The 14,343-nt window shown below is 35.9% G+C and overlaps 2 protein-coding genes across 2 annotated transcripts; both read right to left on the bottom strand.

Moving 5' to 3' along the window:
• Positions 1–2,214: 2,214 nt before the first annotated feature.
• On the bottom strand, positions 2,215–3,629 carry LOC141630956 (uncharacterized). Its single transcript, XM_074443688.1, has 2 exons — positions 3,122–3,629; positions 2,215–3,026 (listed from the first exon to the last, which is right to left on the bottom strand). Exons 1-2 carry the CDS (start codon positions 3,627–3,629, stop codon positions 2,215–2,217), a joined length of 1,320 nt encoding a protein of 439 aa, XP_074299789.1.
• Positions 3,630–9,885: 6,256 nt separating this feature from the next.
• On the bottom strand, positions 9,886–12,983 carry LOC141630955 (uncharacterized). Its single transcript, XM_074443687.1, has 7 exons — positions 12,970–12,983; positions 12,219–12,349; positions 12,042–12,126; positions 10,737–10,860; positions 10,478–10,660; positions 10,305–10,382; positions 9,886–10,223 (listed from the first exon to the last, which is right to left on the bottom strand). The coding sequence occupies exons 1-7, from the start codon at positions 12,981–12,983 to the stop codon at positions 10,044–10,046; spliced, it is 795 nt and encodes a 264-aa protein (XP_074299788.1). The 3' UTR covers positions 9,886–10,043.
• Positions 12,984–14,343: the final 1,360 nt, after the last annotated feature.

The raw sequence follows: 14,343 nt of genomic DNA, 5'->3' as shown, positions 1-14,343 counted from the left end.
TTTGCTTGTCACTCTTGAAATAGCGACATAGAGCTGACCGTGCGTAAACACCGACCTTGGAAGATAAAGCCCAACATGTGCTAGTGACTGTCCTTGGCTCTTATTTATCGTCATTGCAAAACACACCGCAACAGGGAATTGTCTTCGTCAAAATCGCATCGGAACTTACTGAATCGGATGGAGTAAGTGTAATACTGGCAATATGCACTTTATCGCCCTTATGACTACCCGATAAAATCAAGCTGTTGCTCTAATCACACGTGATCCCAAATCATCACTATCGGGCCGAGTGCCATTGCACAATCCGCGAGATTGGTCAATGTTTCAAGAAGCATAACTATAACACCAACCTTGACTTTAATTCATGATTTGGAAGCCCCGAGCACTTAATAGAGTTAAGAAATTCTGTGGTGTACAAATCACGGACCCCAATATTACTCTCATCTTTACTAACCTCGCCTCGAGGCCAAGTAAATTTTCTCTGTTGCATCTATTCGAGATAATACGTAGTCATTAACCAAATCAACGATCTCATGTGTAGGTGCAAGGATGGCCCTCTCCTGAAGATACTCGGGATTCGATAGTTGATTCTCGAGGGATGGGTAAATGGCATCTACAATCGAAGCGATAGGATCTCCAGTGTCTTTGAATCAAAATGTCATTCGGAACTCTAATTCAACTTCTCCATCATTCGGATCTCCGCTTTCCCCGTCTCCAACTTTTAGTATCCATTCAAAAACTCTTTTATCCGAGCAAGTTCGAACACGAATCTCCGCCTCGAAGGCGCATGTTTTTTGTCAATTTCAAAGACCTTGTAGGAATAAAAAAATATGTAATTTATGAGGTTATATGGAGTAAATAAATTTTTAACCGTTACATATAGATAGTTAATTCAAAACGTGCATTTTTTTTTTTTTGTACCTTGCAAGGCACCACAAATTTGAAGCACATAGTGACGCATTCACGATTTCCGATCTACTGCCTTTAGGGATAACGGGAAGTATTTGTCGAAAATCACCTCCAAATACGACAACCTTACCACCAAATGGTTGATTGATATCTCCGTCGTTCGAAAAACGCATGACATCTCTTAAACTCCCAACAATGACCTCGAAAGCATATCTGTGCGTCATTGGTGCTCCCATATAATAAGCTTTGTCCTAATTAAGAGTTCGGCTAAATCACTTCCTGGTTTAATCCTTGAACACGTAGAATTTTCAACTACATTGAGTGGGATACTAAGTCTCGAATGAGCAGTTATTCCACCGGAAGTAAAGTAGCCGCAATGCCGCCGGATGCTACAGAAGCACAATCATCCTCTACTTCTCAATGCCGCACATAAGGTTCGCCAAATAAAAGTTTTACCCGTCCCTCCATATCCATATACAAAAAAAAACACCTCCGCGATTATTACGGACTGCGTCCATTATCTCATTGTAGACAACCATTTGCTCGTTAGTCATGGAAGATAAAAGGTGCACATGTTCTTCCCCTAAAGAAACTCTGTCATAAGATAGCTCGTCGGATACTAACGTGTTCACAGGATGAGGTGTGGATGATTCGGGAAAAGGCATGTCTTCAAACCTACGTAAGCTACTGCCGTTGCGTTGAAGACATGCTTCAATATCTAGCAATGCATAATTCTTAAGTTCATCCTCCGTTAATCGCAACGCTGTGAATTTAATAGGCGCACACCATTTTAAAAGTATATTAAACAATTATTACACGGTAGTGCTTAAATAAAAGGGGAGTTAGTATAATATTATATGAATTTACAGTAATCACAAAATGCTCATTTAACAACTAACCTTGGTTTTGCAGCGCATTACGTTGTTGATATAGGATGTCATCTGAAAGATGCTTCCAAGTTTTCTCCCACACTTTACTTGGCATCGCTATAGCAGCAGACAACAATAAAGTGACAAAGAGGTTTCTTAAATAAGACCCGGAACCCCAACGGCTTGCTTCCTCTATAGCATCAATGTACTCCTTATCATCTCCAAGCAAACCACGCGCATAACATGCAGCTCTGAAAGTAGGATGCAAAGTATCATCAAACCACCTTAAATCCTCATAAGATTTAGGACCCTTGACGAAATTTAATAGAGTCCTCATATAATATAGTTCACCACAATTAGGGGAAACATTATGCATTCTTCCAAGAGCAAAACCACTTTTTCTAGGATGCCAAGCACGTTCTTCTTGTTTCCACACCTAATTTCGTCGAAACTGGCTATATAATAGTTGTTGTGCCTCCTCGCTAGATTTATTACAATCCATCCAAGCCAAGAACTTTGTCATACCGATTGTGGGATTATCGATGACTGAATCAATAAGGTCTTCGTCGTTAAAAACAACGCTTTGCTCATCAGGAAGGTGAAAGCGCAATCTTTCAACATGAGGAGTCCTATAATGTATTTCAAAGCCAAAGATTCTCCACACGACTTCGCATGCTGAGATATAACGACAATCATGGAACCTCTGTATCTCATCTATTTGGTCGGGATTCTCCTCGTTTCGACGACGATAAGAAGATTGCATTGTGGCTCGATCAGGGCCCTTATTTATGTACTTGAACAAATACTTGATTGATCGAACTTGATTGCACCATTCGACATTTATGTGGGCACGATATTTTAACAATAATTGCGCATTATATGGAACTACCCACTCATTGCCCAGTTTCCGTCCACTCTTCACCACGGTAAATCCCTTTTCCCTCCTCTTATATACAGGATACCCGTCGTCGTCAACCGTTGTGCTTTCGATGCACCTCTTCGGAAAGTTTCTGGAGCACTTAGATGCAACCATACACGGGCAAGTAGGGAAGTCTTTGCCACATGGACCGTGTATCATATGATCCTTCACAAGAGCATATAACAAAGGGTTTTCATCAGGATCGGGTATCTCGGCACTAATAATTTTATCTACATTTGCGGCCTCCGGGAATTTGTCGTCACGATGAAGAAATATTAGAATATGAGCATGTGGCAATCCACGTTTTTGAAATTCAATAGTGTACGTGCCTGAAAGATTAGCCAAAACAATTATAAGTTTTTTTCATACAACATTAGGAAGAAACATGAATGGTAGTGCTCGAAAGATTTATGTGTAACCTCACCTCCAATGACACGTCCGAATATGTGACGGTCTTTCAAGTCTTTCATTAATTCCGCCAGTTTCATCTTGAAAACACGACTAAGAATATCAGGTCGATCCTCCGGCCTCAAACCTCTTTTAGAGACAAATCTCATTATTTCTGGCCATTTTGGATTACATGTAAATGTAATGAACAAATTTGGATACCCATACCACTTGCAAATGGTCATAGTATCTTGGAAATTACCTATAGTGTACCCATCTGATTGCAAAACCGATGAAGACATGAAAATACGGCTCCCGGCAGAGGATGGTTCGGTTTCTCCACGGTCGACCGCATTCGCAAGATTTTTATACGTTTCCACACAAAGCAACCCTTGATTATGACGAAGAAATGACAACCTCTGCGACTCAACCATCATATAACCATCGACAATAAATTGTTGAAGTAATTTAGCAGCTAACAAAAGAATTGCAGATTGAAGGAACGAAGATCTATCCTGGAGATGAAATGCAAGCCACTCTCTCATTGTTACTTGATTTCGTGGGTTCTTTTTCTTACTTCTGTTGAGAGAAGCTTCGCTATGTAGGATGCCCGGCCTCCAACCGTCTTCGCCATGCGGAAACAACAAAGGATACTTAGTGCTAAATATAAAGGGTGCAACTCGGATATACGCCAAGTTCACCACTTTCCTTCTCAATAATAATATCCCTCTTTTCCACGGCGTTTCCAATGTCTCCTTCAATAAGAACGGCAACCTCAGAAGCTGTAGGACGGTTATATGTTCTGCCATCAGTTTCTCGTCTTGAAACAAGCCGAATAGAGACATCTCTTTCTATATCATCTGATAATCTATCTCTCGCCATTCTGAATCGCATAGCTAATATATTTTCCTCATCGATCATTCTTTGCAACAAAAAAATTAGGTCATCGTTAAACCGTTCCGGATTATTCGGGCTGCAAAATATAAAAGAATAATTACTCCGTAGGAAGGTTATCATGAGGCGCAGTCGTATATTGTATTAAATTCGCAAGAACATATAATTTGTAGTTATACCTATGAGCATTCTTACGGTTTTGAACTTCTTCTTCTGTGTCATATATGTACAGCTGGCAAAACTTTGGAGTATTTCGATCCGACGGCAACAAACTCCCGATGCGGTGTACATTTTGGCCTCCCATCCGAAAAGTATATGGTCCTCGACCTTGATTTACAGAATTATCGATCTTTCCTCCCATTGACGTGAACGAAAACATCATATTGTAAGCTCGAATGTTATCAATAAAGTGGTTGCTTAGTGGGTGTCGCCGACTTAAAAGATCCAACAACAATTGAGGTGGTTGTTTAAGAAGAGGAAGAGTAATTTTGCCATCAGAACAACACAATGAGAATGTAGGATGTAATGTATTCCTATCCTTACGTACGCGTTCTAAGTACCACAACATTGCACCGCATTTGTTACATGAAACGTCGGGGTCTCCAATATCCCAATATCCTTCGAACTCTAAATCTAAAAATTAAAAAATTAAAAAAATTGAAAAAAAAAATGGGACGACATTTATGATGTATAAACGGTTAGTGTAACAATAATAATAAATAATATGTAATTTTAAGAACTTAAACCTTCTTCATTAGCTCCCCTGCTTGATGAATCATCATATTCTTCGCTTAAATTTCTAACCAAATTACTCACCAATCTAGCCACAGGATCGAGAGCTTGTTGACCTGAACAGCTTGGTCGGGAACTGGTACCTAAAAAATCAACAATAACATTGACAAACACTCTGACAATACCACATACCTATTTAAGAACTAAAGCATCCCTTCAATCAAATAACATAAATAATATAAGAAGTTAAACCTTCTTGTGGATTAACCCAACTCGATGAACTTTCGTTGGTTGGACTTAAGTCTCTGATCAACTCATTGACTAATCTTGTTACGGGATCAGGTTCTTTTAGACTCGTACAACTTGGTCGAGAACTACTGCTGCTACCTACAAAATATGACATCAAACATTACATTAACATAAACGTACTTAATTGTTGAAAAATATTCCAAAATCGTTAAGAGTAACGTAAATAACCTGCGGCTGTACAACTTGACGGTCTAATCGGTGTATCGAATGAACCGTTCCTAAATTTCTTATTGCCATGTAATTCTTTTCTGTTAATTCTTGCCATCTTTGAACGTAATGACGCAGGTAGGTTGTTATCATTTTCCGTAGATGGTGTAGAGGGGATAACTGGCCGGGTTGTCAATGTAGTTCGACATGCCCTTTTGTTACTGTGGTTTGAGTCACTACCTTCTCCTGTGACACGGGTGACTTAAAAGAAGACGGGATTATATAACATGTGGTTAAATTAAAATGGGAAAAGTTTAATTTTTAAATTTTTAAATAAATATGTAAAATTACTTAGAAAATTAACATTTATTATTGAAAAGTAGTAAATCATATTGAACTAAATGTACAAAAGTACAAATAAAAATTAAAGCAGATTATTTGAAATTGTGCTACTAAATAACAAAAGTAATCTACGATTAAGGTAAAAGAAATTACCATTGGTGATATCGGACAACGGAACACGATTAGTGTATCTTGAATCTTGCGTTGTTGAATTAGATATGAGTTCGGACCGATTGTTATTAGCTACATGTAAGGATGCAAATGAATCAGAAAAACAATGAACCCAAATAAATGACCCACAACAAAACTAATATGCGGCCCAAAGTTACAGCCAACATTTGACCCAAATAGACGGACTCAATTAAGAACAAAAATTCCAGCCCAAACCCAATGAAGTAAACCTATCTAGCCATCCTATAAATACACTAAGAAAGCCAAACCCTAAAATTATTACCAGTTCACTCACTCACTCACTCAAACTCTTACCGCCGCTCTGCCTCTCTCACTATACTCCACTCTCACACCCTAAATTTATTACACTCACCATACTCCGCTCTCAGCCTCCCTTCTTCATCTCATTCACTCACTTTCTCCCTCCCTGTTTCACCGCCGCTGCTCTCAGCCTCAACCTCTCACTATACTCCGCTCAAAGCCTCTCACCATACTCCTCTGCTATTCCGTCCTCCTCTAACATTCCGGTCATTTACCTTGCCGGATCATTGTTCAATATAACAAAGTCGCCGGATCTTATACTAACAAAGTCGCCGGATCATTTTATTGAGGTTAGCATCAAATGTTTAATAGATCTTATACTAACAATGTTCAATATAACAAAGACGCCGGATCTGAGGCGATTTGTTTCAAAATTTGCGTTTTTAAATGCTCAAACTTTCTTATTTGTTAATAATGGTGTTAATTCATATATTAAATAGAAAAAATAATCATTTTTTGGAGAAATGCCTATGTATTCATCTCTAAAATTGTGATTTTCATTAATCTTTTTGGTTATAAATCAAGTATTTCGATCATTTTATTGAGTTTTCATGTTCATTTTATATTATAGTATTAGATCTAATGAGTATTAAATCTGAGGCGATTTTTTTTCAATTTTTTCATTTGTAAGTGCTCAAAGTTACTGATTTGTTGATACAGGTGTTAATCCGTTTGATTTCATAGAAAAAGTGCTCTTTTTTTTGGGTTATTGTATATGTATTCATCACGAAACAAATGGGTTTTCTTATTTTTTGGGTATTTATTCAAGTATTTCTCCCATGTATTCTGAGAAAGTTATTGTTACATTGGTTTTCATGTTCATGTCCTCTTAATCTGTTAGATCTATTGAATATAAACCCTTATTTTGTTATTATAGGTTTCGAAAGTTCATTTATACACATTGGAATCTGGTAACGTCGGGACCGTGGTCGTCCGTCACCGGTAGCTGCTTTCCTCTCCTTAGTCGAATTCTTTATGTAAATAGATGATTAATTATTCTGGTAAATTGTTTTACATTTTAATTTTTGATTTTTGATGATTTTTTTGTTTTAATTATTCTAATATAAATGAAAAATGTTTTTTTTGGAACAGGCCGAGACAAAGTAACGCTCTGTTCGAATTCAAGTATCATATACTACATCCCATTATGCAGGTGATTATCTTTTTTTAACAATCATTTTTGTCAACACTTACGACGGTGGGATTTTATAATATGTTAAAAGTATGTATTTAATTTGTTTGCTAAATATCAATTGTTAACCTTTGCTTCTACTGTGACCTGATTACATAGAGTAAGAATCAATTTTTTTGAGTATGGTTTTCTAAAAATCAATTTTGCTTCTTCTGTGATGACTTTAAATTAACATAGATGGTCAACATTCTATGTAATCAATTTTTGTCTTTCTGCATTTAAAAATTGTTAAATATGTTGATGTATGTTAAAGGCTGATAACCCAAGTTCATTACTTCGAGAAAGAAGTCAAAGTTGCTTAATTGTTAATAAGGGTGTAAATTCCATTAGATTTGAGCCTTTTTTTTTCTGAGCCGAAAATTTTAAATCTTTTTGTAATCGTAATTTGCTGAAACCATAATCAGATAATTATTGATTGCATTATTCATCTTTGTTTTCCCTAATTTATAAGGACACACTGTCCATGTTAATGCTTTATAATTTATTTCGATACATAATTTTTTTAATATTGGTTTAATATGTTTTTTATGTATTTTATAGGTATATTATTTGGCTTTAAAAAAATTTGGATCCTGATCATACCAGAACTCCTACTAATCTCAGGTACTGTCTTATCAATTTTTCTGATTAAATCCCCAAATTTTAATGTTTCTTATTTTTTACATGGTTTGAGGTTTAAGTACCATAATCATATAATGAAAAGTTTCTAACAAAAAACAATCTTGTGCAGTGATCTTTCAACACCAAGTTTATGCATCCGACCCGAATACAACCAAATAAAGATAAGTATCAAATTTACCTCTGTTGATTCTCCTGCTTTTTCTGGTTTCGTTGTTCTGAGAAGTCGAACTTTGATTGTTTTCCATGATATTCAACCCTCTATTTACTTCAATTCCTTTGTAGTTTCAACCTTAATGTAGTTGGATCATTATAAATAAATTTGGTAATAGTACTGGATTGAAATTGATGAGGTTAATGGTGTGCTTTGGTGCTTGCTAGGTTTTTGGTTTGTGGTAAATGATGAATGACGATGAATAATGATATTTCCGTTTTGTTGTTGCTGCAACTTTTTGTATTTGTGTTGTGTAACTTCTGTTGGTTTCTCAATATTTGTATTTTTTATATTATTATGATAGTTGTGGTAAGTTTTCATGATAAATAATGGTAGTAGTGGTCAGTTTTCATGATAAATAATGGTAGTAGTGGTCAGTTTTCATGTTAAATAATGGTGTAAGTGACAACTAATTACAATTTACTGCTTTTAATTCGTGTTCTTTCCAAATCTGAACTGGTCATTAAAAATTGAAACCCGTGCAAGTGAAAAAATGAAAAAAAGTGAGATTTTATGAACTGGTCATTAAAAATCTGAACTGGTCAAACAAAAATTAAGTTCGTGGTAAATTCAGACGTTTTATGAGATTTTGCATGTGGTATAAAAGTGAAAAAAATAGTTCAGATTTTAGGTCACATTATTTCAGATTTAGAATTTAAATTCAGTATGAAATCCCTATCCTATTAATCCACATTTTAGTTTTAGGTTTGTAGTAAATGTTATTTATATTTTGTTGTTGCTGCAATTTTTCTATCTGTGTTGTGTCACTGGGGTCGGTTTCTCAATATTTATATTATTATGATGGTAGTGGTCAGTTTTCATGTTAAATCATGGTAGTAGTGGTCGGTTTTCATGTTCAGTCATGGTTAGAGAGTTTTATAATTAATAATACGTTCAATTCTCTACATTGTTACTTAACTTAGTTAAATTTTACGGTCCAAAAATGTAGATTTTTAATCGATGTCCCCTTGAATTATAAATTTAAATATAAAAATTTAAATATAAAAATAAAAAACCAATATTTCATTGTAAATTTTTTTACTAATTAGACAATCTCTTATTTATTTTATGTTTTTATGTCCTAATTTATTTTTTAAGATTGGAAGATTTGTGTTGCACCAACTTGTGTTTTGTTTTCAAAATCACTGTTTATGTAAAATTAAACTATTAAACTAATAAGATTACCAAATGTGGCTCTGATGATACACTAAATATGGCTGTTGAGTAACTGGACTGCGTTGCTCCATGTACGCTTTTAAATCAAGTTGATGTAGTAGTGATGAAGTGACTGCATTGCGTTCATATTTTGTTCACATCTTAGTTCACTTTTTATTTCTGATTTTTAAGTTTAGTTCAGATTGAAATTGCTATCCTATTAATCCACATTTTAGTTCAGATTTTGCCAACCGGTTTAGTTCTAATCCACATTTTTTTACCCTTAATTAAAATTTACTGATTTTGATTCGTGTTCTAGTTGCCAAATCTGAATTGGCCATTAAATATTTATACCCTTAAAATTTTTGTTCATAAATCAGTCTTTGATTTCAGATTTTAGTTCATATCTTAAAAATTTTGTTGGAACAGTTGCAGAAATACGTACTGCTATTTGTAGGTATAATTTAAAGTTATTTTTAGCCGCTCATTTTGTTGGAACCGTGCAACTCTTGCTAACCCAATTCATAAATCGACCCTCTGTGATATTTTTTGCTCATTTATGTCAGTTTTCCGTAGTAGGTACAATTTGAAGTTATTTTTCGTGGTATAATGTGATGGTTCTTATATTTGGTTGAAGATTGTTAAGATAAGTTCCCTTCTTTATATTTTGCGAATTAACTGTTTAACAAACAATGTTCAACTAAAATACGAAAGCACTACCGTACTTATAAAAACAAACAAACTTCAAACGTCATACAAATTGTTCGAAACGTAAACAAATACGAAAAGTACTAAAAAGTCTTCAAACGTAAACTGAAAAGCATACTTCAAGATAAGGCTCTTGTAACAACACAAAGAGAAAGACTACTTCTCAATTTTAATGTTCTTGATTGGAATAGTTGCTTTGCTTGATGACCCTTGATCCGCTGACATTTCTCTTACTTCAGTTATTTCGAAGCCGTCATCTTCCAAGCGTGCTCGCTTTTGAGGCAATTTGCTAATTGGTGTGTTTTCTATCTCCTCGTCATACGTCTTCACGTTTTCCTGATAGTACAATAATAGAAAGATCATTAAAATTGGTCTTTAAAATAATCTAAGCATATATCAATGAATGGATTTACTTACCAATAGCAAGAGTTCTGTGTTACTGATTTCACTTCCAGAGATTGTTATTGCTGAATTTTTTCCGCTGCTTTCCGCTGCCTTTATTTTCAGAATGATAGGTGTTAGTCATAGTTGTTAGTCTTATGAATTGAATTTTGGAATAATTTTTCGTGTTGTAAGTGATGATAAAGTACCTTTCCACATTCTTCTAGTTCTTTCCATTTGGCTATCACATCCTTGTCGCCACACAATTGGGTTGCTTTGTAGCATATTGATTTTTGTCGTATATTGTACTCTTGATCGACCAAGATTTTGGCGATGAACACACGATCCATAATCTCACGAAATTCAAGGGGCACCGCCTCTTTGTCCCCTTCCTGTTTTTTCACATGAGTTGGTCAAGTTCCACATGCAATAAAAATGAAGACATATTTTAAATCACTGATATTGTACCCTTTCTTGTGCCTCTAGTATTGTTGATGCTTGTTTGCCTACAATTTTAGAGATTGGGGAGTCCCACAACATAAGTTGCGCCCTAACCTGATCCCCATCACTTGCCTCGACTTTTAGCTGGAACCTGTTTTTTAAATCGGTTAAAAATATTAGTAGTTGTTAGTTTTAGCTACATTTTCGTTTTAGATTTTAAATTACCTTGGGTATGCCTTGGGGACCCCAATATTTTCTACTTTACAACCGGGTTTTTTGCAATACCATAATTGATCAGCTTCTTGAGTAACCTTTCCTAGGCATTTGCCGCATGAGTTAAAATACCAATGAACAGATAAGTTCATTTCTTCAATGTAGACTAATGTCACATAATATCCGGCCTATAATTTAAAAAGAAAGTTGATTCATTGAAGTGTTATTAATCAAAAACATCGACTTATGAGTTAGTTTAAAAGTTTAGAATGTTTAGTAGCATATCTTTACCTTATTAGTTCCTTGGATTGATGCTAATGATTTTATTTTTGCACCTGCGAGGATGTTACTTTCCTTGGATGCTTTCCCAATTGGACCAGAAATAGCATCATTTGATATGGCCTTGATCCTTCAAAGTTGCATTATAATCAAATTGTCATCACATTATAAAAGGTATGTCATTAATTTATGCTACTTAGAATACTATAATAATCTAATGGGTTAAATATCGAGTAAAACATACACCAACGACTGAGTTTCACAGATTCTTGTAATCATAATATAAACGGCACTCTCCTACCAGTCACCGGTGAAAGGGTTGTGTCATTTGTATTCGGGTTTGGGTCATTTTGGAAGGTGCGAAAAAGGGTGTTCTTGTTGTAATTTCCTCCCTAGTGTAACCATAGTCTTAAATATAAACCATTCATTGGCTGTTTTTTTGGCAGATTCAGATCAGTAGATAATCTAAACATGAACTTCAGTGTTTTTACTTTTGTTATCATCATCAAATTATAGACATTATGTGTCATAAAAAAATAACGGATAATTTCCTTCCTAGTGTAACAATAGTTTTAAATATAAACCATTCATTGGCTTTTTTTTGGCAGATTCAGATAAGTAGATAATCAAAACATTAAGTTCAGTGTTTTACTTTTGTTGTCATCATCAAACTGTACACATATTATGTCATAGTTACGTAAAAATGTATAAGTTCAAAATTGTAGGGATTTAACATTGCATGGACATAAAAGTTTTAAAGGTTCCGTAACCACTAACTATTATACACCACCATAGAAGTAAAATTTAAAAGTAAGGCTGTTTGTAAAGAGAATATGAAACCTGTTTTTGAACTCCTCTACTTGTGGAATGTTTGGATTGAGTTCAAATTTTGTAGCCCCTCTTGTTGTTGAAAGCGACACGTTACCTGTTGTAATACGAAATTTATAAGGTGTAAGGCAATAAATTTAAATGTAAATATATTCTGAATGTTTGGAAATTGGGTGAATTGATACTTACCAAACCATTCCTTCCTTTGGACACATTTGAGGACCAAAATTGGTTTCTCATCCAAGTACTTGCATTGTTCTTGTATCTTAGCTATCTTGGGAAAGTAGCGTTCCCAAACAGTTAGCTTTATTCTCCTTTTCCTGTAAATGTTTGTAATTTAAATTTAAATAATGAGAAAGTTAACTATCTAAAGTTAACTATCCATTTCAATTCTTTCTTTAATTCTGGATAATATAGAAAGTTAACTATCTAAAGTTTTTTATAGTCTCAAATTGTCAATTCTTTGGGACTTATCAGAATGGAATAGTTATCATTTCTTTTTGGCCGAATGGTGTGAAAGATTTGCAATTAGTATTGACTCTGGACTCTTAAGACAGAAATTTTTTCTGATTCCAAGTTTCTCCGTGCCGAGTTTCTTCTTGTGGTTTAACTGCCCATCGTTCATTTTCACGAAGTCCTCAAGAGCTTTCCTTTTTATTTTTACTTTTAATGAAGGGTTATTTAATATAAATACTCCAAACTATATGGGCTCTTCTCATAATACTCCGAACTATACTTTAACTCAAAATAAAACGAACTTTGAGTACCCTCTTCTCAAAATATACTAACTCAATTTTTGACCTGTTATACCAAGTTAAAGCTTATGTGGCATCCCATGAAGTCAATGTGGCATTAATACCCCTCCAATTACTTACCTCTTTATCTTTTCCTCAATCAAATTAGCCCCACCCTCCTACCTCACCACCACCGCTAATCACACCTCACCACCGCCATTAATTTACGTCAATAATCCACCACCACCACAACTATCCAAGCTTTACAACCACGCCTAATCGCCACCTACAGCGTTTCGCGTTTCCCTACGCTCTATCAACCACAACAATTTATGTCACTCAATAAACTAGTGTCAATCACCCATATTGCTACAATCCCTCTCATTATCTGCATCTATGAACACCATTTTCGCAGTCGCTTACTAAATTAATCGAGTTGAACTGTTGAATGGAACAAATCCGAGGTTAATGTATCATTCCGCTGCTGCTAAACTTGAACAACTTCTCCTTGATTGTAAATCTCATAGTTGCTGAATTGTTGTTGTTAGAAGGTGATAAGGGGAACGTTTTTTGTGTGTTGATTATTATTGATTCCATCAATGGAATATATAGTTACATGAGGAAATGCTAACAGCCAAAGCCAAACGTAAATGGGAAAGCCAACAGCTAAAACAATAACTACCGATACAGAATACATAATCCTAACACCCCCCCTCAAGCTGGAGCATGGAGATCAAGAGTGCCCAGCTTGCGGAGAAGGCGATGAAACTGGGGCGCACCCAAAGCTTTAGTACAAATGTCGGCCAATTGGTCATGCGTAGAAACATGAGCCGTGGTAATGAGCTTGTCCGTGATCGCATCGCGAACAAAATGGCAATCAACTTCGATGTGCTTAGTACGTTCGTGAAAAACCGGATTTTGGGCAAGATGTAGAGCGGACTGACTATCACAAAACAATTTCATGGGCAAGGGAACTGTGACACCCAAACCAGTTAAGAAGCCTCGAAGCCATTTCAATTCACATACGACAGCGGCCATGGACCGATACTCAGCCTCCGCGGAAGAAAGGGAGACAGTTGTTTGCTTCTTGGTTTTCCAAGAGATAGGGGACCCACCAAGAAACACAAACCATCCAGTGGTTGAGCGACGAGACAGAGGGCACCCGGCATAGTCAGAATCACACCAACCGGATACAGAAAAATCACCATCAGATCGGAGAAGGATACCTTGACCCGGACTGCCTTTCAAATACCGAACCACGCGCAAAGCAGCCATCATATGTGCTTGCCGTGGTTGATGAAGAAAGCGAGATAATATGTGCACCGAATAAGTTAAATCTGGCCGTGTAACAGCAAGATAAACAAGGCGCCCAACAAGGCGACGATATGACTCAACATCAACCAGGACCTCACCATCGTCAATACCTAGCTGATGATTTTGTTCGAGAGGAGTAAGAGCCGGTTTGGCTCCCAGTAAACCCGTTTCGGTGATAATATCAAGAGCATATTTGCGTTGACTAAGATAGATGCCGTCAGCACTACGAGCCACTTCAAGACCGAGAAAATATTTAAGAGGTCCCA

Source organism: Silene latifolia, chromosome Y, assembly GCF_048544455.1.
Source record: "Silene latifolia isolate original U9 population chromosome Y, ASM4854445v1, whole genome shotgun sequence".
NCBI lineage: Eukaryota > Viridiplantae > Streptophyta > Magnoliopsida > Caryophyllales > Caryophyllaceae > Silene > Silene latifolia.
The sequence above is the reverse complement of the archived record's forward strand: the minus strand, read 5'-3'. Positions and strand labels throughout refer to the sequence as shown.